The sequence below is a fragment of the Megascapheus bottae genome, chromosome X (assembly GCF_031878675.1).
Source record: "Megascapheus bottae isolate mThoBot1 chromosome X, mThoBot2.hap1, whole genome shotgun sequence".
Taxonomy (NCBI): Eukaryota; Metazoa; Chordata; class Mammalia; order Rodentia; family Geomyidae; genus Megascapheus; species Megascapheus bottae.
This window is the reverse complement of record NC_143547.1, coordinates 104,914,472-104,937,946: the sequence shown is the minus strand read 5'-3', so window position 1 is coordinate 104,937,946 and position 23,475 is coordinate 104,914,472. Positions and strand designations below refer to the sequence as shown.

At 53.4% G+C, this 23,475-nt stretch overlaps 1 protein-coding gene across 7 annotated transcripts in view; it reads left to right on the top strand.

The window, feature by feature from the left end:
* Positions 1-23,256, top strand: part of Hcfc1 (host cell factor C1) — a 28,114-nt gene extending 4,858 nt beyond the window's left edge. The window contains exons 2-27 of one of the 7 annotated variants that reach the window (XM_090326423.1): positions 2,367-2,515; positions 2,665-2,825; positions 3,802-4,010; positions 5,725-5,809; positions 6,986-7,092; positions 8,205-8,384; positions 8,463-8,494; positions 8,567-8,846; positions 9,060-9,220; positions 9,889-10,086; positions 10,425-10,649; positions 10,773-10,877; positions 11,708-11,927; positions 12,197-12,339; positions 12,488-12,626; positions 12,860-13,080; positions 13,674-15,156; positions 15,418-15,581; positions 16,148-16,724; positions 17,057-17,374; positions 17,914-18,032; positions 18,142-18,279; positions 19,017-19,202; positions 19,744-20,044; positions 20,666-20,729; positions 20,891-23,256. In XM_090326423.1, coding sequence (XP_090182549.1) covers positions 2,367-2,515; positions 2,665-2,825; positions 3,802-4,010; positions 5,725-5,809; positions 6,986-7,092; positions 8,205-8,384; positions 8,463-8,494; positions 8,567-8,846; positions 9,060-9,220; positions 9,889-10,086; positions 10,425-10,649; positions 10,773-10,877; positions 11,708-11,927; positions 12,197-12,339; positions 12,488-12,626; positions 12,860-13,080; positions 13,674-15,156; positions 15,418-15,581; positions 16,148-16,724; positions 17,057-17,374; positions 17,914-18,032; positions 18,142-18,279; positions 19,017-19,202; positions 19,744-20,044; positions 20,666-20,729; positions 20,891-20,930 — 6,005 coding nt within the window. In that variant the 3' untranslated portion in view covers positions 20,931-23,256. Of the gene's footprint in view, positions 1-2,366; positions 2,516-2,664; positions 2,826-3,801; positions 4,011-5,724; positions 5,810-6,985; positions 7,093-8,204; positions 8,385-8,462; positions 8,847-9,059; positions 9,221-9,888; positions 10,087-10,424; positions 10,650-10,772; positions 10,878-11,707; positions 11,928-12,196; positions 12,340-12,487; positions 12,627-12,859; positions 13,081-13,673; positions 15,157-15,417; positions 15,582-16,147; positions 16,725-17,053; positions 17,375-17,913; positions 18,033-18,141; positions 18,280-19,016; positions 19,203-19,743; positions 20,045-20,665; positions 20,730-20,890 lie in introns of all 7 variants that reach the window. The other 6 variants (XM_090326425.1, XM_090326424.1, XM_090326422.1 and 3 more) reach the window with 6 other exon arrangements.
* Positions 23,257-23,475: the final 219 nt, after the last annotated feature.

The window sequence follows — 23,475 nt, the reverse complement described above, 5'->3', positions numbered from 1 at the left end:
CTAGACCAGCTAGCGTAATCGGTGTGGTTGGAAATCTGTAGACCAATCTTATTTGCCATTTAGCTTTTGTCCTCAGCCTTAACCGATGGCTCCAAAGCTAAGTGCTATGCACAAGTGGGTGAGTGAGTATGTGAGGTAGCTGGTGGCTGTCCCTTACGTGGACAGGGGCAGATCACTCTCAGTGAGCAACTAGGTTCATCTCTGATTGACTCAGTGACCTCAGGTGAGTCATAGTCCTCCTAGGTTCTCTGCCTTTATCAACGGAGAGTGTCTTTGATTGGCTTTTGTTCTGCTAACTTGGAGGAAACTCCTGGGGATTGTGTGAGGCCATCCCTCCCATTTGAGCAAGGTTGATTTGTCTTGGTATGGCAAACTCTTGGTTTTCTTGCTTCGTGTTTGCACTATGAATGAGGCAGGGAGCTGGCATCTGGTGTGAGTGCATGCATACACATATGCGTTCTTGTGTATAGGCAGTACCAGCACTGTACTTGTTCAGGAAGATGGCAGCGGATGGGTGCTAAGCAATTTGTAGTCTCAGTGACTCAGCTAAACCTCTGAGGTACCCAGCAGCTGTTCCAAAAGCACCTATGGAAAGGGTGTGAAGAGACACCCCTGAAAGGCTGCCAGACAGTGGAGTTTTAAGACTGACAGCTTAGGACTCGAGTTTTTAGGGTACATTGGGGGTAGCTAATGCCTAGCCCCCTTCTTCTGAGATACATTTGAACAAAGATAGAAACAACTGGTTTTCCTGTTATCTGCTTTCATAGACCTTTTGGTTTCCAAGTTGGATATGTATTTTTGTGCCAGCCCTAGGGCTTGAACTTAGGGTCTGGGTTCTGTCCATGAGCTCTTGCTCAAGACTAGAGCTCTACTACTTCAGCCACATCACCACTTCTAGCTTTTTCTATGTATGTGGTACCAAGAAATGGAACCTGGGTTTTTGTGTATGCTAGGCAAGCACTTTACCATTGGGCCAAACTCCCAGCTCCAGATGCCAATCTTTTTTTTTTTTTTTTTTTTGGTGGATCCTTGGGCCTTGAATTCTGGTCTGGTACTGGGCGCTATCCTGGAGCAATTCAGCTTAAGGCTATCACCCTATCCTTGAGCCAAGCCCCACTTCCCCTTTTCTAGAGGTTAATTGGAGATGAGAGTCTCAGATCCTTTAGTACCTGGACTGGCTTTGAACCTTAATCCTCAGATCTCAGCCTCCTGAGTAGCTAGGATTACAGGTGTGAGCCACGCCCCACTTAGGTGCCAATCTTGGTTCCCAAGTTTTTATCCTGCTGTAGACACTACCCTTGAGCCTGGGCTTCAGCTCCTTTCTGTAGTCCTGTCCTTTACATCTCACCTAACAGACTTGGGCCTGATGCATTTGTATCTGGTTCACGGCTTGGGATTTGGGTAAGGGACAGGTGCATGTGAGGGGAAGACAATTCCCCATATCACTTTCTGGGTAGCCCTGGTACCATAGATATAAGCCCCCACCCAGGAGGCTGGGTGGAAAAGCAGGACACCAGGTGGGTAAAGTAGGGAATGGTGTCATCTTTACCAGAGGCTACAAGTGTGAAAGGCTTTCCAAAAGCTGTTGTCATTGAAGCCCTTGCTATGGTTGCCACCTCTATTTGAGAGTGTTCTAGAGTGGTGTAGGCATGCTGGACGTGGGGGAGGGGCACTGTTGCTGCCACAGAGCCTGTGGACCATCACCTAGGAGACCAGAGTAGTGTGGAAGTCAGAGTAGGAGACAGTGAAGCCTGAGAGTTTAGAGCAGAGGCTGGATTCTTGTCTCTGCTCCTCTGCCTGCAAGCTGGGACTGGCTATATCCCCCTTTGCCAACCAGGCTACCAGCTGCTTGCATGGGAGAAGGCATTCGCTTCCAGAACTTGCTCCTTTTTTTGACTCCTCCTCCCCACTTCCCCACAGGTGCACCTGGGGGCTCTGGCTCATTGACCCTGTGAAGCAGGGAGGAGTAACATGCCCCCCCCCAGGGCAATTTTAGTATAGAAGTTGGTGGTGATCCTGTGAACAGTCAGGGAAGGAACTCAGTAGCCAGAGCCCTAGAAACTGATGAATTATCTTGGTCAGTGACTTCCTGTTTGCTGAAATGACCTTGACCAAAGCAGGTTGATCGTGAGTAGTTGTGTAGTTGAAATCCAAGATTGGCCGATGGGTTGGCTACAGTGAGTGGCCCAGGGAGATTGAGTGATGGGGCTCCCCCAGACACATTGTGCTAACTCAGCCCCTCCTTTCTGTCCTGTTTGTTGACTGGGTGGAGGTAAGGATGCAAGCCTGGAAGACTAAGAATGGAGACTTAGTAATAAGAAACCGCCAGGTGTTTGACTTGTGCTTCATTTCTTTTTTCCCCTCAGCAACCAACCAGTGGTTCATCCCCGCTGTGCGAGGGGACATCCCTCCAGGGTGCGCCGCATATGGCTTCGTGTGTGATGGTACTCGCCTACTAGTATTTGGTGGGATGGTGGAATATGGGAAATACAGCAACGACCTCTACGAGCTGCAGGTAACAGAGTGTATAGCTACCCAGAAGCTTCGTTTCCATGGGCCTGGATTCTCATGCTGCGTCTGGCTCTCACATACCCCCTGTGGCGCTCCTTCCGTGAGTGGTTTGGGGGTTTGCAACAAATGAGTGAGGAAGTCTTCATTTTGCAGGCGAGCCGGTGGGAGTGGAAGAGACTCAAAGCAAAGACACCCAAAAATGGACCCCCTCCGTGCCCACGGCTTGGGCACAGCTTCTCCCTTGTTGGCAACAAATGCTACCTGTTCGGGGGTCTGGCCAATGATAGTGAGGACCCCAAGAACAACATTCCGAGGTGAGGCTTTGTCCTTTTTTGCTGTAGACTCCAACCTGGGTAGGTGTGCTTGCCCAGGTACAGGACTCACTGAAATTTCCAACTTGAATGTGCTGAGTGCCAGTGGCTCACACCTGTAATCCTAGCTCCTCAGGAGGCTGAAATCTGAGGATCGTGGTTCAAAGCTGGCCTGGGCAGGGAAGTCTCTGAGACTCTTAACTCCAATTAATCACCAAAACAAAACGGGTCGGTGCGGGGGGGAACTCCTTGGAAGTGGAGGTTATGGCTCAAGTGGTAGAGCACTAGTCTTGAGTGAAATAGCTTGGGGACAGCACCCAGGCCTGTAGTTCAAACCTCAGTACTGGCACTAAATAAATAAATAAAATAACATTGTCTGTGCCAGCTAACTGACCTCCACTGCCTCATCTTCTGTGCTGACTAGTCAACGAGGGTGACACTGAATGCCCCGCACCAAGCCTTTGGATTCTGAAACCTAAAACCATGAGGAGGCGGGTGGGAGGAGGCCTGTGTGAGCTGGCAGAGCCCTGTTTTGCCTTGCTGGTCCCTATTCCTCAGACCCAGTTTCGAGCTGGGTTCTTTCCTTCCCAGTCTCCTGCCTGCAAGTTTCCTGATGGGTATTTTCCAAGGCCCGTGGCCAAAAGCCTTTCTGTCTGGAGGTAGTCCCAAGTTGACACCCCCTCTCACTGTACAGAGGCCCTTATATAATGCCTGGCTTTGTGTGCATGGCAGCCTGGAGGGGCCTGCACTGGGTATGAACTTGAGGCTGCCATCATGCCTCGCACACCCTCCTGCTACTCCAGTTAGACTTGTCCTTGACAACTTCTGGCAGCCCCTTCCCCAGGGGCAAGGGTAGAAAAAGAGCTTGGAATGCACACAGCCTTTGCTATTTATAATCTCTGGAGGGTCCAGTGTGGTTACACCTCATGAGGTCTCTGCATGCAGACAAGGCCTGCTGTAACTCCTCTTTCTTCATCAGGTACCTGAATGACTTATATATCCTGGAATTGCGACCAGGCTCCGGAGTGGTAGCCTGGGACATCCCCATCACTTACGGTGTCCTACCCCCACCACGGGAGTCCCATACTGCTGTGGTCTACACTGAGAAAGACAATAAGAAATCCAAGCTGGTGATCTATGGAGGGATGAGTGGCTGTAGGCTGGGGGACCTGTGGACCTTGGACATTGGTAAGAAGCTGCTGCTGCAGTAGCAGTAGGTCCAGAGCAAAGGCAATTTACTGGGTAACTGGTCTTGTGGGTGGCCAGAATTGCCATGCATCCCTCTTAGGTCTTTCCATGACACGTGGCTGACGATAGGATGTTTGGCGGTCCCTAGGTATGAGACCATTATTTTGCCCTGTGCTGGTAGCTTTTGTTAAAAGATAAATGCACTAGTGGCTCACATCTGTACTCCTCGCTACACATGAGGCTGAAATCTGAGTGTCTTAGTTCAAAGCCAGTCCAAGCAGGAAAGTCTATGGGACTCTTTATCTCCCATCTCCCATCAAAAAGCCGGAAGTAGTTGGGTGCCTGTGGCTTGTGTCTGTTATTCAAGTTACTTAAGAGGCTGAGATCTGAAGATCATTCTTCAAAAGCCACCCAGGCAGTTGCCTGAGTCTCTGAGTCTCTTATCTCCAATAAACTACTCTGAAAAGGCCAGAAGTGGCTCTGTGGCTGAGGTGATAAAGAGCTTGCCTTGAGCAAAAGGAGCTAGCTTAGCTCATGGACAACACCCAGGCCCTCAGTTCAAGCCCTTGGGCACCCTCCCCCCATACATACAGAAAGAGTAGTGCTCAATTGCCTGAGTTGATCTGATAGCTTATAGGAACATAGGGAGAGGGAGGAAGGAGAAGACTTTCTAGAGTAGAATTCAGTTTAGGTAGAAAATCCGGGTGACTCATCAGTGGTCTGTGTGGATGGAATGATGCACCTTGGTCTGGCTGTCAAGGTAAAACTGGATCTCCATAGATGTACTTGGGCAAGTAACTAGATAGTGGCATTGGGAGTGGTTGGGAGATTGGCAGCTGGGAGAGTAGATCTTGGTTATATTGCTCCATAGATCAGAATTACCACTCAAAACAAACAGCTTAAGCGGGACACTGATGGCTTGTGCCTATAATCCTAGCTATTCAGGAGGCTGAGATCTGAGGATGGTGGTTCAAACCCAGCCAGGACAGGAAAGTCTATCTTGAATTAGCCAACAGAGCACTGAAAGTGGAGCTGTGGCTCAGAGTGATATTGTGCTAGCCTTGAGCAAAGGAGCTGAAGGACCCAGTCCCTGAGTTCAAGCCCCATGATGAACCCCCTCCCCCGCAAAAAGAAACAGATTAGCATGAAAGAAACTAACATGTGTTTCCTAAAATGGGCCTAGGGGAATATAGAGATGATTAGGGTGTGGGGGTGAGTTTCCATAAGAAGTGAAGTTAAGGCTCATGCCTGTAACCCAGCTACTTAGGAGGCTGAAACCTGAGGATCATAGTTCAAATCTAGCCCAGGCAGAGAAGTCCTCATGAGACTCATCTCCAATTAACCACTCAAAAAACAAAATTGGTGCTGTGGCTCAAGTTGTATAGCTAGTCAGAGCACAAAGAAGCTTGAGGACAGCATCCAGGCCCTGAGTTCAAGCCCCACAACTGACCAAAAAAGAAAAGTTTATTGGCTAAAGGATGTGTTCCACCCCAGTAGCCTGTCCCTGGAAATAGTGCCATCTTGTAGCAGGCACTTAGTTGTTTTGGAAGAAACTCCATAGCCAGGATGGCTGAAATGCCTTTGGAAATGCTGAATCTGATTGTTTGGGAGATGAGGGATTTAATGCTTGCATTGACTCAGAGTCTGCCTTGCCTACGTCCAAAGAATGTTGTGTCTGATCGAACCTGGATAACCTTGTTCTCTGTTTCCACAGAAACGCTGACATGGAACAAGCCTAGCCTTAGTGGGGTGGCACCCCTTCCTCGCAGTCTCCACTCTGCAACTACTATAGGAAACAAGTGAGTAGTTGCTCTTCTTGGCCTTGCACTTCCTCATGGTTGAAGTGTACCCTGCCAGTCAGTTAGGTTGTGACAGTCTCTCGAGCCCCAAGAGGCCTCCTGCTAGTCTGGCTGGCATTTCCCCACCCCAACCTCTGGGAGCCTAGGCAAAGTAGGTTCCATATATGGGCTTCAACAAGGAAGACAGCCTGAAACTTTCTGGACCTGTGACACTGCATCAATAGTATGGCCTGTATGAGTGCTGGTGGCTCTTGCCTTTATTCCTAGCTATTCAGGTGGCTGAAATAAGGGGGATCAAGGCTTAGAGCTAGCCCCGGCCGAAAAATCCCCAGGACTCTATCTCCAATTAACCAGCAAAAGTCCAGAAGTGAAGATGTGATACAAGTTGGAGGCACCAGCCTTGAACGAGAAAGCTAAGTGGGAATATGAGGCTCTAAATTCAAGCCCCAGTACTAGTACCAAAAGGAAAAAAAAGGGGGGGGGTGTGGGGAAGGACCTGTTTTAGATCCTCCATTAAATGCAACTATCTTTACGAGTGCCTGCGGTCCTAAAGGGAGTATGAGGGTGGTGGCAATTGAGATGAGCCTTACACAAGATGAACAGGGCTCTCACTGTAGAAGTGACACAGACACACCGCTTTTTTTTTTTTTGGTCAGTTGTGGGACTTGAACTCTGGATCGGCCTTGTTCTTGAGCTCTTCAGTTCAAGGCTGACTACCCTATCCCTTGAGCCACAGCATCACTTCCTGTTTTCTAGTGGTTAATTGGAGATAAGAGTCTCAAGGACTTTAGTTCCTGGGCTGGCTTTGTTTTTTGTTTTTTTTTTTTGCATTTTTTTATGGTAATTAGTAAAAGGGTTACATGGTATTTGCCAGATAGAAGGTGCATTAATTCACGTACATTGATACCCTTTCACATGTCTTGGTACCCATATCCCTCCCCCCCCCACACCCCCCACCTGGGCTGGCCTTGAACTGCTATCCTCCAGTCTTAGCCTCCTGAGTAGCTAGGATTGCAGGCTTGAGCCACCATGCCCAGCTTTGACAAAACGCTTTTGAGGGCTGAGCCTGTAGTTGACAGGAAACTTTGAGAAGACTAGGCCTGTTCAGAACTTGCCGGGCAGAGGAGGTGTCTTGGCAGTTCCTCTGATGTTTTGCCCTTTTTTTGCCCTCTGCAGAATGTACGTGTTTGGTGGTTGGGTGCCTCTTGTCATGGATGATGTCAAAGTGGCTACACATGAGAAGGAGTGGAAGTGCACCAACACGCTGGCTTGTCTCAACCTGGGTATGGCCTCCTGGGGCTTAGAGAAGCCTTGGGGAGGCTGGCCCTCCTCATCCCTGAGAGCTTTGTGGGGTGTGCGGGTCTCTAGACTCCTAGAGTGCAACAGAAGTATCCAGTGGGTTGAGTGCTCTGAAGCAGTGCTCCTCCACCTATTTGGGTAGGCGCTTTAGTTCTACAGTTTATTTCCTCAGAGTACATAAGCACTTGTGATGTGCTGCCTCCCTCGCCCCTGCCCGGATCTCATGTGGCCACATGGGCAGTTTCTTATGTCCTCTGCCTGCTGGGATTCTACATACACAACATAGCTCAGGGTCCTTAACATGCTCTACCCAGGACCACTAGCCCCTTTTGATTGACTCCATATCTAGCTTGGAGATTATGTCGCATCACTTAACAGTGAGCAGCTGCAATCTGTCCATCGCTCTCATGGTGGTGAGACTTGTTCAGATGCTGCTCCTGTGAGTATCTTTCCTTGTACCATTTCCACCCCAAGTACAAGTGCATTGGAAGGCCCCAAACCTAGAATTAGCTAGCCGGGCACCGTGATGCACATCTATGGTCCTGGTTATTCTGGAGACAGGAAGATGGCTTGAGTCAGGAGTAGACTTCCCTGGCAACATAGCGAGATTCCATCTCTCAAAACAACAACAAAAAAGAAACCAAAATGAAAAATGAGAGAGAGAGAGAGAGAAAAAAAAAAGAAACCCAGAGGTAAGAATTGCTGTCAGATATTACCAAACCATTCCGTACCATAACCTAACCCATGCTACCTAGTGGAAGCCACATTTCTAGGAGATGTGAGATTTTTTTTTAAGTGAGGGAGCATGGTTTTGGTTATCTCTTTTTTCCTTTCTCCTCCCCCCCTTTTTTGGGTGGGGGATTTGAACTTATAGCCTCGCACTTGCTAGGCAGGTGCCCTATCAGTTGTGTGGCTTTTATTTATTTTATGATACTTTTTGCTTTGGGGTTTTTTTGGTTGCTTTAATTGAATACTCTGACAACTTCCTGGTTTCAGATGCCTAACCCTGACAAAGAAAATGCAGAAGGCAACTGGAAGTTGAGGGATAGGTGTTTTCTGTTCTCCCTGCTGACCTTCAGTGCCCGCCCGCCCCTAGATACCATGGCCTGGGAAACCATCCTGATGGACACACTGGAGGACAACATTCCCCGGGCCCGAGCTGGCCACTGTGCAGTTGCCATCAATACCCGTCTATACATTTGGAGTGGGCGCGACGGCTACCGCAAGGCGTGGAATAACCAAGTATGCTGCAAGGACCTCTGGTACCTGGAGACAGGTAAGTCAAGCCACCCCCGCCTTTACTCGTCTCACAGCTAAAGGACTTTCCCTCGTTACCAGCGATGTTCTCTTACAGAAAAGCCACCACCCCCAGCACGAGTACAACTGGTACGAGCTAATACCAACTCTCTGGAGGTGAGCTGGGGGGCGGTGGCAACAGCCGACAGTTACCTTCTTCAGCTTCAGAAATATGACATTCCTGCCACGGCTGCTACCGCCACCTCCCCCACACCCAATCCAGTCCCATCTGTGCCTGCCAACCCTCCCAAGAGCCCTGCCCCAGCAGCAGCTGCGCCTGCTGTACAGCCGCTGACCCAAGTAGGCATCACGCTCCTGCCCCAGGCCACCGCTGCTGCAGCCGCCGCCGCCGCCGCCGCCCCTCCAACCACTACCACCATCCAGGTTTTGCCCACTGTGCCAGGCAGCTCCATTGCTGTGCCCACTGCAGCCAGGACTCAAGGTCAGCCAGGGACCTGGGGCAATTGGGAGGAGGGGCTGCGATCTGAACGGGTGTTTGGTGGCTATTCAGAAAGCTCCCCTTGTCCTGCTCATGGGGAGGGGCGCAAAAGAACTACATAGAAGAAGTATGGGCGGGTGAGCCCTGAACCCCCAGCAGAGGACATTGTATACAAGGCAACTTACTAATCACCTACTTCCCCCCTTGTCCCATCAGGTGTCCCTGCCGTTCTCAAAGTGACTGGGCCTCAGGCCACTGCAGGAACCCCATTGGTCACTATGCGACCTGCCAGTCAAGCTGGAAAAGCCCCTGTTACTGTGACCTCCCTGCCTGCTGGTGTACGAATGGTTGTGCCCACGCAGAGTGCCCAGGGGACGGTGAGTTGGGGAAATAGTGCAGGACCTTCTGGCCTGGTGGAATAAATAGGTCCCTGGGGGTGGGGAGGGTGAGCTCCCACCTCCTCTAGTGTACCTAACCTGTCTTGAAAGTAGGTGATTCTGAGGCTTACAGGTCACAGAAGGACCTAACTTTCCATGTGATCCTCAGGGCATTTTAGATGTGGGCTTCCTTTTCTTGGAGCCGGACGATCTGGGTCTCACCCTGGTCTATGAGAAAGGAGCTATGTTTGGCTTTGCAGCGCTGCATATAGAGCCCTGCCCCTAGAGCATACCATGCAGGTGTTTTGCTAAGCTATCTACTCAGAGCTTCTTGTTTCGAAACAGAGTATCACTAAGTTGCCTCGGGTGCCCTCAAGCTTGTGATCCTCCTAGCTCAGCTGACTGAGTAACTAGGATTAGAGGCATCTGTTGTCATATTAGGCCTGACTTGACTCTGGTCGTTACAGAAGATGTAGAAGCCTGGAATGCTCCGCCTTTTAGCTTCTGGCTTGGTGGTGGGGAGGCAGTTCTTGCTCTTGGGAATAGGAACAAGGGGAAACGCAGCAAGAAAAACCAAAGGATGCTGCTGAGCCTCTTGGCAGGTTCCGGGGAGGCTGGAATTAAGGAATCAGTGTTCCCATGGCTCACATACCTTGTGCTCACCACAGGTGATCGGCAGCAACCCACAGATGAGTGGAATGGCTGCCCTAGCAGCTGCTGCCGCTGCCACCCAGAAAATCCCTCCTTCCTCGGCACCCACAGTGCTGAGTGTCCCAGCGGGGACCACCATTGTCAAGACTGTGGCTGTCACACCTGGCACAACCACCCTTCCAGCCACTGTGAAGGTGGCCTCCTCCCCTGTCATGGTGAGCATGTCTTCTGGAGCTGCTTGTCAGCCAGCAGCCTTAGGGCTATGGGCTTCTTCTTTCTAATCAGCCAAACGTGGTCATTCATTCCAGGTTTTGGAGCGGCCCTTGAGGCCATAATTGGTGCCTGGCATCCGGCTGTGGAATTAGCAGTTAGCCTTAGGTGTGTGGTAGCCTCAGGCGAGCCCTGTGGTTGTAGTTCAGTAAACTGAACTGTGCTCCAGCTGGGGGAGGACACGGATAGCTAGTTGCGTCTGGGGCACTACAGGCGTTGTGGTCTCAGTATGTACAGTCTCTGCCTCTGCCCCCCACTCATCACCAGCGTCTGCTTTCTCCAGGTGAGCAACCCAGCCACTCGCATGCTGAAAACCGCAGCTGCCCAAGTGGGCACATCCGTGTCCTCTGCAGCCAACACATCGACCCGCCCTATCATCACGGTACACAAGTCCGGAACTGTGACAGTCGCTCAGCAAGCCCAAGTGGTGACCACAGTAGTAGGCGGTGTCACAAAGACCATCACCCTGGTGAAGAGCCCCATCTCTGTCCCAGGAGGTAGTGCTCTGGTGAGTGACAGGCACTGGCTGTTCCAGGTGACACGTTACCCTGGGCCAGCTCCAGAAGAGGGTCCCAGGCCATGCCCTTGTTGGCTTTTCAGATTACTGGCTACTTCATGCATTCCTTTTTAGATTTCCAACCTGGGGAAAGTGATGTCAGTGGTCCAGACCAAACCAGTTCAGACTTCAGCTGTTACAGGTCAAGCGTCCACAGGCCCTGTGACTCAGATCATCCAGGTGAGCTGCAAGGCCTTCCTGGAAATGGTCCCCAGAATCACCCCCATCAGCGAGAATTGGCACTGCACCATGAGAACAAGTTACTTCTCAGCTTCCAGGAGATCCCACAGGCTTGTGTGTATGGTTCAGTGAGTCCTGCTGCTCAGTCACATCCCCCCAGTAGTAGAATATTCTCTGAGCTGCTTAGATTGCACTAATAAGCCTGCCTTATTATTATTTCCTTTTTTTTTTGGCCAGTCCTGGGCTTGAACTCAGGGCCTGAGCACTGTCATTAGGCTTTCCCAAGGGTAGAGCCCAACCACTTGAGCCACAGCACCACTTTTGGCTTTTTTCTACGTATGTGGTATTGACAAATTGAACCGGGGTCTTTGTACATGCTAGGCAAGCACTCAACCACTAGGCCAAACTCCCAGTCCCTATTATCATTATCATTTTTTGCCAGTCCTGGGGCTTGAGCTTAGGGCCTGAGCACTGTCCTTGTGCTAGCGCTCTACCACTTGAGCCACAGCACCGCTTCTGGCTTTTCCTATATACGTGGTACCTAGGAATCAAACCCTGGTTCTTATGCATGCTAGGCAAGCACTATACCAGTAAGCCACACAGCAGGCCCAGGCTTGCTTTATTTATTCAAGGACTTGTTTTGTTTCCAGTGTGCATCCCACAGCTCAGTTGATAGAATGATGCTGTGAGGCAGTCTCAGATGATAGTCAGTTGTGTTGCACCTTGTTTTCCTTTGTTGGTTTCCTTGGAGTTGTATGTCTCATGTACCTACAGCAAGCACTTTTTTTCTGGGGGTGGTGCTCCTTCATACCCCATCTTGTCTTTTGTAGACCAAAGGGCCCCTGCCAGCAGGGACAATCCTGAAGCTGGTAACCTCAGCCGATGGCAAGCCCACCACCATTATCACCACTACGCAGGCCAGTGGGGCTGGGACCAAACCCACCATCTTGGGCATTAGCAGTGTCTCCCCCAGTACCACCAAACCTGGAACGACCACCATCATCAAGACCATCCCCATGTCTGCTATCATCACCCAAGCGGGTGCCACAGGTAGGGGGCGCTCCACCCTATAGCTTCCTGGAGTTCTTTGCTGATGGGTGGTGAAAGCAGGAGACAATGCACTGCCCCCCTCTTTTTTCTCCCTCCCTTTGCCACCTTCTTGCCATTTGTTGTTCGTTTGTTGAAGTTTGTATGATGCTGAGGGGTAGCGTTCTGATTGGTAGTACTTGTTCATCTTACTGTCATAGCAGCATGGGTAACTGCTTAGAAGTGTGTCCTGGGGGGGAGCTGTGTGTGATGCTCACACTCTGAACATGCAGGTGTGACCAGCACTCCTGGCATCAAATCCCCCATCACCATCATCACCACCAAAGTGATGACTTCCGGAACTGGAACTCCTGCCAAAATCATCACCGCTGTCCCAAAGATTGCTACAGGCCACGGGCAGCAAGGAGTGACCCAGGTAAGGCACTCACAGCCCTGCTTCGTGGCAGTCTCTGGGGCAGTCCACCCCAGCAGGCCATAGGTGTCCTCCTGATGGGCCTGGGAGGGGCAGCAGAGTCCAGCCAGCCTGGAAGTGACATTGGTGGCGCTTTGCTCTGGTGTTCCAGGTGGTGCTAAAGGGGGCCCCTGGACAGCCAGGCACCATCCTCCGCACTGTGCCCATGGGCGGCGTTCGCCTGGTCACCCCTGTCACCGTCTCCGCCGTCAAGCCAGCCGTCACCACATTGGTTGTGAAGGGCACCACAGGTGTGTAGTCAGCAGGCCCAGGTCCTCAGCAATGGCCGGGCTCCATCCCTTTAGCCTTTCTGTGGCTGCCTCCCCTTAGTCTGCTGGGGGAGTGTGGAAGGTGCTCTCTGGAGCCTTCTGGCCCTGATGGCTACACTCCAGAGCTTGCATCCTTCCCACCCTGTTCAGGGGGAGAGGCTCCTTGAAAGGAGGCAGCAGGAAGCCTCATTCCACTTCTGCGTCCCTTTCTTCAGGTGTCACAACCCTAGGCACAGTGACAGGTACCGTCTCCACCAGCCTTGCTGGGGCCGGGGCCCACAGCACCAGCGCCTCCCTGGCTACACCCATTACCACCCTGGGCACCATTGCTACTCTCTCGAGTCAGGTGATCAACCCAACTGCCATCACCGTGTCTGCAGCCCAGACCACCTTGACAGCGGCGGGTGGCCTCACCACCCCCACCATCACCATGCAGGTATGTCCAGGTCCCGAGGATCAGCCACCTTTCACTAGAACACAGGCAGTTGGGCCCCTCTCCATTGTCCACACCTGCTCCGTGGCTACGGGCTGCCAGGGCAGCATTTCCATGCACGGGCGGATTTCTCCTGGCGTAGTCCCAGCCTGCCTGCCTTGCAGTTCGTCAGGCAGAGACGGCATATTGAACTGAGTCCAGTTTTGAAGCATTAAGATGATTCTTTTAACAGGGTAGATGATGTGACGGTTGATGATCTTATGCACATAGTCTGTGTTTTTTCTCTTAATACCTTTCCTTAAGCTGTACTCTTAAAGGTGGCAAAGCATCTGTGGGTGACTGGTATACATTCTGGAGAGGCTCCATTTTCTTGGCAGAGGGCTTGCCTCTAGTTCCACCTCTGATCCTTCCTGGTGTGTGAGCAAGTCAGTGTCTTTGGATCGGGGAGCAAGTAGATCTGGAGTTTACTCACCACGGCTGATCCTGGAGCACAGCTGCTGGGCCCAGCTGGCACGGGCGGCATCTTAGCGTTGGTGGGAGAGAGAGCGACCATCCCATAGTCATGGCACTAACTCAGAGTCTCGTGTCTGCCCTAGCCTGTCTCTCAGCCTACCCAGGTGACTTTGATCACAGCACCCAGCGGAGTGGAGGCCCAGCCCGTGCATGACCTTCCCGTGTCCATTCTGGCCTCACCTACCACAGAACAGCCCACAGCCACGGTCACCATTGCCGACTCCGGCCAGGGTGATGTGCAGCCTGGCACGGTGACCCTGGTGTGCTCCAACCCACCCTGCGAGACGCATGAGACCGGCACCACGAACACAGCCACCACCACGGTGGTAGCTAACCTTGGGGGCCACCCCCAGCCTACCCAGGTGCAGTTCGTTTGTGACAGACAGGAAGCAGCTTCTCTTGTGACCTCCGCCGTGGGACAGCAGAATGGCAGTGTAGTCCGCGTCTGCTCCAACCCGCCCTGTGAGACCCACGAGACGGGCACCACCAACACTGCCACCACAGCCACAGCCAACATAGCCGGGCAGCACGGCTGCTCCAACCCGCCCTGCGAGACCCACGAGACCGGCACCACCAGCACTGCCACCACGGCCATGTCCAATATGGGTGCCCGGCAGCAGCGAGATGCACGTCGCACCTCGGGCACCCCCACCCTGGTCCGCATCGCTGTGGCTCCAGGGGTGTCAGAGGGAGCCCCAGGCACGGCCAAGCCTCAGTGCCAAACCCGCCAGATATGTGCAACAAGCAGCACCATGACTGTGATGGCCACCGGGGGCCCACGCTCTGCGGGCCCAATGCTCCGGCCCAGTGCAGCCCTGGAGGCTGCAGCCCACAGCCCTGTGTTTGTGCAGCCGGCCCCTCCCGGCAGCAGCAAAGCCGGCCTGAACACTCCCAACAGCAAGGACGTGCCCCAGGTGGGGTGCCAGCTGGAGACCCACCCCACCTATACTACCAACACCCCGACCGTGGCCCTCCCCATGATGGGTGCCGGGGAGCCTGGCACGGTACTGGGCATCCCCGCACCTCTGTATGACAGCCTGCACCCTGGAGTGCCCAGCACCACTATGACTGTGACGGCCCTAGAGGCGCTGCTGTGCCCCTCGGCCACTGTGACCCAAGTGTGCTCCAACCCGCCCTGTGAGACCCACGAGACGGGCACCACCAACACCGCCACTACCTCCAACGCAGGCAGCGCCCAGCGGGTGTGCTCCAACCCGCCTTGTGAGACTCACGAGACGGGCACCACACATACGGCCACCACTGCCACCGCCAACGGGGGTGCGGGCCAGCCTGACGGTGGGCAGCAGCCCCCACCGGGCCACCCCTGCGAGACACACCAGACCACATCCACTGGCACCACCATGTCAGTCAGTGTGGGCGCCCTGCTCCCTGACGCTGCCCCCTCTCACAGGACCCTAGAGTCCGCCGTCACCTCCCAGGCCGGTGCTTCATTGCTGACTCCCTTCCCGACACAGAGGGTGTGCTCCAACCCTCCCTGTGAGACCCACGAGACGGGCACCACGCACACAGCCACCACTGTCACCTCCAACATGAGCTCAAACCAAGGTGAGTGGAGGCCTTCGTGGCCCAGACGCCCACATCTCAGAGGATGAAAGAAAAGATGGCAGGACAATCTATGGAGAATCCAGCAGATGCCAAGCTTCTTCCCAGGCTAGCCCGGGGTGGGGCAGGGATGTCTGGCTCTGCTGACCGCTCACCTGTGAAGGTGTCTAGGAGATGACCCGTCTTCGCTGGTCCTCCCTCGAGGACATTTTGGAAGGAAGCCCAGTGGAGGCCAACCAGTCTCCTTGTCACCCTCCCCCCCAGACCCCCCACCAGCTGCCAGTGACCAGGGGGAAGCAGAGAGCACCCAGGGTGACAGCATAAGCATCACCAGCTCCAGTGCCATCACCACAACTGTGTCCTCCACACTACCCCGAGCGGTGACCACTGTGACACAGTCCACACCAGTACCAGGCCCCTCTGTGCCGGTAAGAGCCCTTGAAGGATCCCTTAGGCCGCTTTGCCTCTGGCCCTTGCTGTTCCAAATTCAGCCGCTAGGTGTCATTCTTGTACTGGACAAGGTGTTGCTTCTGGTTTCCCTTTTCAGACCATAAAAGGGCAACCTTGGTGCCTGCTGGGCAGGAGGTGAGAGCCCAGTCATCCTCACACACTGTGGGTGGTTTCTAAACCTACTTCCTATCTTAGCTGTATGCCATCGCTCGTCATTTGCTGTAGCTTGTATTAAAAAAAAAAAAAGTGAGACCTCTGGAGTCCAGTGCCCTGGTGTGTAAAGTGGGAAGCAAGCCTCTGTGAAGATGGCTCTCACATGGGGTGGGGCGGGGGAGGGAAAAGTCCTCAGTAACTTCTCTTTGTCTGGCCGCACCTAACACCTCTACTGTCCCCAGCTTCACTTGGCACGAGGTCAAGCTGGGCTGGGTGGAAAGACACTGTAGGTTTGCAGGGAAAGATGGACTTCCTCTTCCTCTTTCGGCCTCACTGCCTGCTTCTAGCCTCCCTCTCCTCCCCTCTGACGGGGGCTTCTCTCCCTTTCTAGAAGATCTCATCACTGACTGAAACTACCCCAGGGGCTCTGACTTCCGAAGTCCCCATTCCGGCCACCATAACAGTGACCATAGCCAACACAGAAACTTCTGACATGCCCTTCTCTGCTGTTGACATCCTGCAGCCCCCAGAGGAACTCCAGATCTCACCAGGGCCTCGCCAGCAGCTGCCACCCCGGCAACTCCTGCAGTCTACCGCCACACCCATGATGGCGGAGTCCACCGAGGTCCTGTCAGCCTCCCAGACCCCTGAGCTCCAGGCCGCCGTGGATCTGAGCAGCACAGGGGATCCATCTTCCGCCCAGGAGCCTGCCAGCTCGGCAGTGGTGGCCACCGTGGTGGTCCAGCCGCCCCCGCCCACGCAGTCTGAAGTAGACCAGCTGTCCCTTCCCCAAGAGCTGATGGCTGAGGCCCAGGCGGGCACCACCACGCTCATGGTTACAGGGCTCACCCCCGAGGAACTGGCCGTGACTGCGGCTGCTGAAGCAGCTGCCCAGGCTGCAGCCACCGAGGAAGCCCAGGCCCTGGCCATCCAGGCAGTGCTCCAGGCTGCCCAGCAGGCTGTCATGGGTAGGTGCCAACTGGGGGCCCTGAGGGATGGCACCCTGGGGAGAAGCGACAGCCCTAGCTGGAGGTGCCATGGCCCACCTCCTGTGGGAATGGCACCTCGGGCTCAAGGAGGGGGCAGGTGTCAGCTGGCCTGGGCCGGTCTGGGGGTTGGTGCATTTGGCCAGGGTGCAGAGCCTGCGGTGGAGTAGGGGGTGGGGCAGAGGCTTGGGGGAAGTGAACTCTTTGTAACAGAGTATCTTTATCAGGGACATAGCCAGCCACCGCGATTGGTCCAGGCATTGGGGGGCGGGGTTCCTTTTGAGGTGTCCTTCTCTTTCTCGGTTGTGGAGCAGGCACGGGGGAGCCCATGGATACCTCCGAGGCTGCAGCGGCTGTGACACAGGCCGAGTTGGGACACCTTTCAGCGGAAGGTCAGGAGGGCCAGGCCACCACCATCCCCATCGTGCTGACCCAGCAGGAGCTGGCTGCCCTGGTGCAGCAGCAGCAGCAGCTGCAGGAAGCCCAGGCCCAGCAGCAGCACCACCTCCCCACCGAGGCCCTGGCCCCCGCCGACAGCCTCAACGACCCAACGATCGAGAGCAACTGTCTGAATGAGCTAGCTGGGCCTGTCCCCAACACGGTGGCCTTGCTGCCTTCTACGGCCACTGAAAGTAAGCCAGGGTCCTGCCTTACCCCCTGGTGGAGGGAGGGGAGTTTCCTGGCTGTTAGAGTTGAGGCCTAGGGAGATACGGGTGGCATGGTGGTGTCCGCTGGTCTAGGCCCTGTACAGAAGTCCTTCCCACGGATTTTCATATATCTAGTGAGAGAGAGAGAAAGAGAGCTATGTATATATATGTGTATATATATATTTAACTATACATGTATATACACATATATAACTATAATACCTACATATATGTGTGCGTGTGTATATATGTGTGTGTGTATATATACACATATATACATATGCACACGTATACACATACACACCTATATGGCGGTACTGGTCGTGGGAATTGAACTCTGGGCCTGGGCGTGTCCCACGGCTCTTTCAGTCAACACCAGTGCTCTGCCACTTAGAGCCACAGCACCACTTCCAGTTCTCTGGGCTGGCTTTGAACCAGTCCTCAGATGTCAGCCTTCTGAGTAGCTAGGATTATAGGCGTGAGCCACTGGTACCTGGCTCCACAAATTCTTCATTTCTTGCCAGGTCTGGCTCCATCTAACACATTTGTGGCACCCCAACCTGTTGTGGTGGCCAGCCCAGCAAAGCTGCAGGCTGCGGCTACCCTGACGGAAGTGGCCAATGGCATTGAGACTATGGGTGTGGTGAGTTGTGTGTGATGGGGGTTCATGGGGTCAAGGGGTTAGCACTTCCTTCAGGCCCCGGGGCCTTCCCCGGGGCCTTCATTTATTTAATCTCTCTTACGTTTTCTAGAAACAAGACTTGCCACCCCCACCCAGCAAAGCCCCTGTGAAAAAGGAGAACCAGTGGTTTGACGTGGGGGTTATTAAGGGCACCAATGTAATGGTGACCCACTATTTCCTGCCATCGGAAGACGCTGTCCCGGTGGATGTAAGTGACCCCAGGAGCTAGCAGGAGGTGGGGGGGGCATAAAGCAAGTATTGTGAGGGTAGGATCAGCGCCAATCCTCTGAGTTGGGGCTCACCTTGGGCCGAGTCGAGTAGCAGGAATCCTGAGGACACTCCATGTAGGGCAGGAGCAAAGCAAGAGATCTGCAGCGTCTCCATGCCTCTCCTTGCTCTGAAGGGCAGCCTGTGCTGATCCTCCTAGTCCTGTGCATGTGCAGACTTCCAGAGGGGAGAACACCTGCCGAGGCTAGCGCTCCTGTGCCAGGCCAGGGCAGTATCAGCCAGCAACGCCCCCACACCCTACAGCTTGCTTCTTGTTATTATAAAGCTGATATGCAGAGCGGTTGCAGTTACGTAAGTCATGTAGTGAGTATGTTCCTTTTTCTTTTTTTTGTCACTTGTGGGACTTGAACTCTGGGCCTGGGCATTGTCTCCCTGAGCTATTCAGCTCATACTGCCTTACCCCTGGAACCACAGTACCTCTTGTGGTTTTCTAGTGGTTACTTGAAGATAAGTAGTTACCTCAAGGTCTTTAGTGCCCGGCCTGCCTGTTGGCTTTGAACAGTGATCCTCAGATCTCAGCCTCCTGTGCAGCTACGGTTATAGGCGTGAGCCACCACGCCTGGCTGCATTCACTTCTTTAATCATGTGAGTTTGTTTTCTTGGTGGCAGGCTGATTTCACACCCTTCTCTTCTGTTCTTACTCTTTTTTTCCATCAGGATGACTCCAGCACTATCCCTGACTATAACCAGCTGAAGAAGCAGGAGCTGCAGCCAGGCACCGCTTACAAGTTTCGTGTTGCTGGTATCAATGCCTGTGGCCGGGGGCCCTTCAGTGAGATATCGGCCTTTAAGACGTGCCTGCCTGGCTTCCCAGGAGCCCCTTGTGCCATTAAAATCAGCAAAGTGAGTCTCGCCTGTAGGTGGCCTTCTGTCCACAGTTGAAGCCCAGGAACAGGGCCAGAGGGGAAGGAGGGGTGCCTGGGGCCAGGGTGGGGCCCTACGCTCTCCTGGCTAATGAGCGTCTAGAGCCTGGTCATACATTGGTTTCCAAGGTGACCAGGGAAAGGTCTCTGTGTTCTTTGCCTCACTTGGTGGTAACCTGGCAGCTAAGGTTCAGTGAGCAGCCACTGCATGCAAGAAGTCCCTGTGTGCAACACGTTCTTTAATCGAGCAAACATCCCAAGGGGGTGCGAGTGCTGACAGCACCATTTCTCAGACATGGGGACTAAGGCTAAGGCCCTTGTGTGTGTGTCACACACTGAGTGACATAGGGGTTAGGACTATTTTGGAATCTGAGAGCCGGTGCAATATCTGCCCGATGTTAGAGGGGTTGATGAGCAGTCAGTTCTAGAAGCTCCTTGCCCCCTTCTCCTGGGTACAGACAGGGTGGACATTGACTACAACAGCTGACTAAGCCCCCCCTTGACTTTGCCCTGGATTCTAGAGTCCTGATGGTGCCCACCTCACTTGGGAGCCACCCTCAGTGACGTCTGGCAAGATTATCGAGTACTCGGTGTACCTGGCCATCCAGAGCTCCCAGGCCGGAGGCGAGGCCAAGAGCTCAGCCCCAGCGCAGCTGGCCTTCATGCGGGTGTACTGTGGGCCCAGCCCCTCCTGCCTAGTGCAGTCGTCCAGCCTGTCCAACGCCCACATTGACTATACCACCAAACCCGCCATCATCTTCCGCATCGCCGCCCGGAACGAGAAGGGCTACGGCCCCGCCACACAAGTGAGGTGGTTGCAAGGTGAGTGCTGTGTGTGGAGCTATTCCAGGGTTTCTGGGGGGCACAGGGCAGGTAACGAGTGGCACAGCCATCCCAGCTGCACTCAGGAGCTTGGGAGCACGGAGGTGGGAAGGTGTGACCGTGTCTCAGAGGGTCCCTTGCCACCTTCTCTGGAATTGGAAAGGCTATCATGTCCTGTGCCCCTAACTAAATATGACAACTTGGGCCTCAGCCAGGCAGGGGAGTGGCATCTGTGGCAGGGCCAGTCCCCTGAGCAGAGAAGGCTTGTGGCCTGTCCTGGGAGGACCAGAGGGATGTGGCCGGATTGACACAGGGATGGTGGAGGACACAAAAGCATTCTCGGCTTTTTCTCCTCCTTCCTTCTGTGTCAGTCATGGGGTTTGAACTAAGGGCCCCGGCACTGCCCCTGAACTCCTCTGCTCAAGGCTAGCACTCTAGCAGTTCTGGGTTCCTGGTGGTCAAGTGGAGAACCAGGGTGTCATGGACGTTCCTGTCTGGGCTGGCTACCAACTGTGATCCTCAGATGTCAGCCTCCTGAGTACTTAGGGTCACATGCGTGAGCCACTGGCACTGCCTCAACTTCAGCTCTTTGTGGGACTCACCATGCCTTGTTCCTTTCAGAAACGAGTAAAGACAGCTCAGGCACCAAGCCAGCCAGCAAGCGGCCCATGTCCTCTCCGGAGATGTAAGCATGCCCAAGCCCTTTTCTGACACCTACCCTTGTAGCTTGGGGCAGGAGCGGTGCGCTTGGGGCTCAGTGGCCCCTGGTGGGGAGTGGGTTCCCTGTTCTTTTCCATGTTCACTGGGTCCTCACTGAACTCTTATTACCCTTTTCTGTCTTCAAAGGAAATCCGCTCCAAAGAAGTCTAAGGCAGATGGTCAGTGAGAATGAGCTGACCAGCACCTGGACTCTCCTCCAGACCCCTCTGCTTCAGGAAGCACCCGCCAGGGCCCTCCCCTCCTGCCCTGCCTGCCTGGCCTTTGCACTTCACCTCACCAGCCACCTGCCACCCACCATTTGTCCCCCTCCCACCTCTTCTTTTTTTTTTTTAAAAAAAAAGAAAAAACAAGAATCGAAAGAAAGCACATTTCAACCATTGCTGCTGAGAGGAAGTAGAAGGCTGATTGGAAAGAGCAGTGAGCAAGCAAGAGAGCTGGGCTCTTCCTTCCTTCCCTCCCTCCTTCCTTTCCTTCACCCAGCGATTGCCCCAGGGCCCAGTAATACTGGAGAATTCCAGAGACGTGGGGGGAAGAGAAATTGAAGTTCAAAGCTGATAGTGCTCTCTCCTCTAAGCCCCTCCAAGCCCAAGCTTGTCTGGGGGCTCCTTGCCCCTGGCCTGAGGGGCATTTGGGACCTGGGTGAGAGGGGCTGTAGGAACGAAGGAGAGCCAGCCCTGTCCCAGCTCTGTCCTTGGAGACTTGAGTCCTGTTACTATTGCCCTTGTGCTCCTGCCACCTCCCTGCCCCTTGCTTAGCCAGCCGTGTCTCGCCAGGCAAACCCACAGGAAGCTTACACATCTTCTCAGAGGCCTTTGTGTGCCCACCTTCCCCCACTGCCCCTTTTACCAAGAGAAAAGAAAGAAGGAAAAAGAAAAAGGGAGGGAAGGAGCCTGGAAGGTAGCCTGAGCAGCGGCTAAAAAGCGATCCTCGTGTGGGCACAGAATAGCCCTCCGTGAGCCTGAAGCTGGGCCACTTCACCAACTGCTGCATTTGTTGTATTTTTTAAGTTGAGATTGAAGTTAACATTTTTATTGTAATTTTAGCCTTAGCGTGTGGGATTTTGTCCCCCTTTTTTGTTGTTTGTTAGCTGTGTACAGAATGTGTAACTTTTTTTTCTTGTTTTTGTTTTCTCCTTGGCTAATCCTTGACAGGGATCTTTCTGGAGAAACAGCAGGGGTCAGCAAGGGCAGGAGAGGTATGGGATCTCCCCCATGGGACCTGGTGGTCACGGCCCAGCCCAATTTCCTGTTACTAACCCCTGTGCCCTTTGCCTGTCCCCATGCCTCTGGGACAAAGAAAGGGTGAGCTGTCACATGTCACTCGCCATGAGTGAGCACTTCCCCGTAAGAGGCCTCATCTCCCTCAGCATCATTGTTTCTGAAATTAAGCCTGGCTACAGTGGCCACCGGGGCTGGGTGGGGGCACAGCAGTCAAGGGTGGGAAATGGGCCCCCTTGCAGCCCCTGGAAAGTTGAGTGCAGGCTGACCTGACCGCACCAATCCCCAGCTCTGGATTTGACAGCGTCTCCTGGGCTGGGCCCTTCTTCCCCTAGGGTACAGAGTCAGGTTTGGGGGGGGGGGGATTCTGGATTTCTTTAAGCTCCAAACCCAAGCTTTACGCAATGAATGAATAATAAGGTTTGCAGGCAGGCCACAGAAGGATTTGAACTGAACAGCCAACCTTTTCAGTCTCCCTATCTCTGCCTGGAGATTTAGCATGGGAGGGGAGAATTAGTGCCCCCACCCTGCCCCCAACCTCTGGCCCACACCCTCTGGGGCCACTGGTTTGTTGTATTATAGTATATTTCTCTGTGGAAAAAATGTCACGTTTAGTCACCTTGGAGCCCACTCGCCTGGACCCATTGTTTTGCCCCACCCCCACCCCGTCCCTTGTCCCAAGCACCCTTGGATTTCTCCTTTCTGAGAACAGTACCACCCAGTCCTCTATTGTAGAGTAACCCCTGTGACTCAATATTCCCATAGTGCGATGTTGTTTTGTGCTATTTTGAACAATTAAAAGACTTTTTTTGAAATACACTGGTCTCACTGTGTCCAGGAGCACTTGCCCATGGCACATAGATGGGTAACTCCCCAATTGCCCTTAGAAAATCCCAAAATGTACCACTGGCTCACCTGGATTAGTCTTACCTACTCAGGAGGCTGAGACTCGCAGGATTGGAAGCCAGCCAGCTCGGGCAGAAAAAGAGTGAGACTCGTATCCAATTAACAAGTAAAATGCCCCACTGGAGGGTGGCTTACGTGGTAAGCAAGGAAGAGAAAGTGAGTGAGAGGTTGTGAATTCAAGCCTCAATACCTGCACACAGAGGGAAAAAGTTGAAGGCTACTTTTTCTTTTAATTTTATGTAGCTGTACAAAGGGGTTTCAATTCTACAAGTTGGATTATGAAGTATCTTTTTGTTGTAAGGGTGATGTACAGACTGGCTACAGTTTCATAAGTCGGGTAATAAATATGTTTCTTTTTGGACAATGTTACCCCTTCTTTGTCTTCTAGTTTTTCCCTTCTGTTCTCCCCACCAATTCCTTTCCTACATAGTGTTCCTTCAAAAATATGAAAGGCTCTTGGGTTAGGTCCTCCACCGTGGTATTTGAGCCATGCCAAGCTCTTAGCAGGAACTCTCAAGGCAGCTGCATTATACAGGGCTGGGGGGCCTCTGGTGCACCTGATGTCTTGGGAACCACGTTATCTTCTGC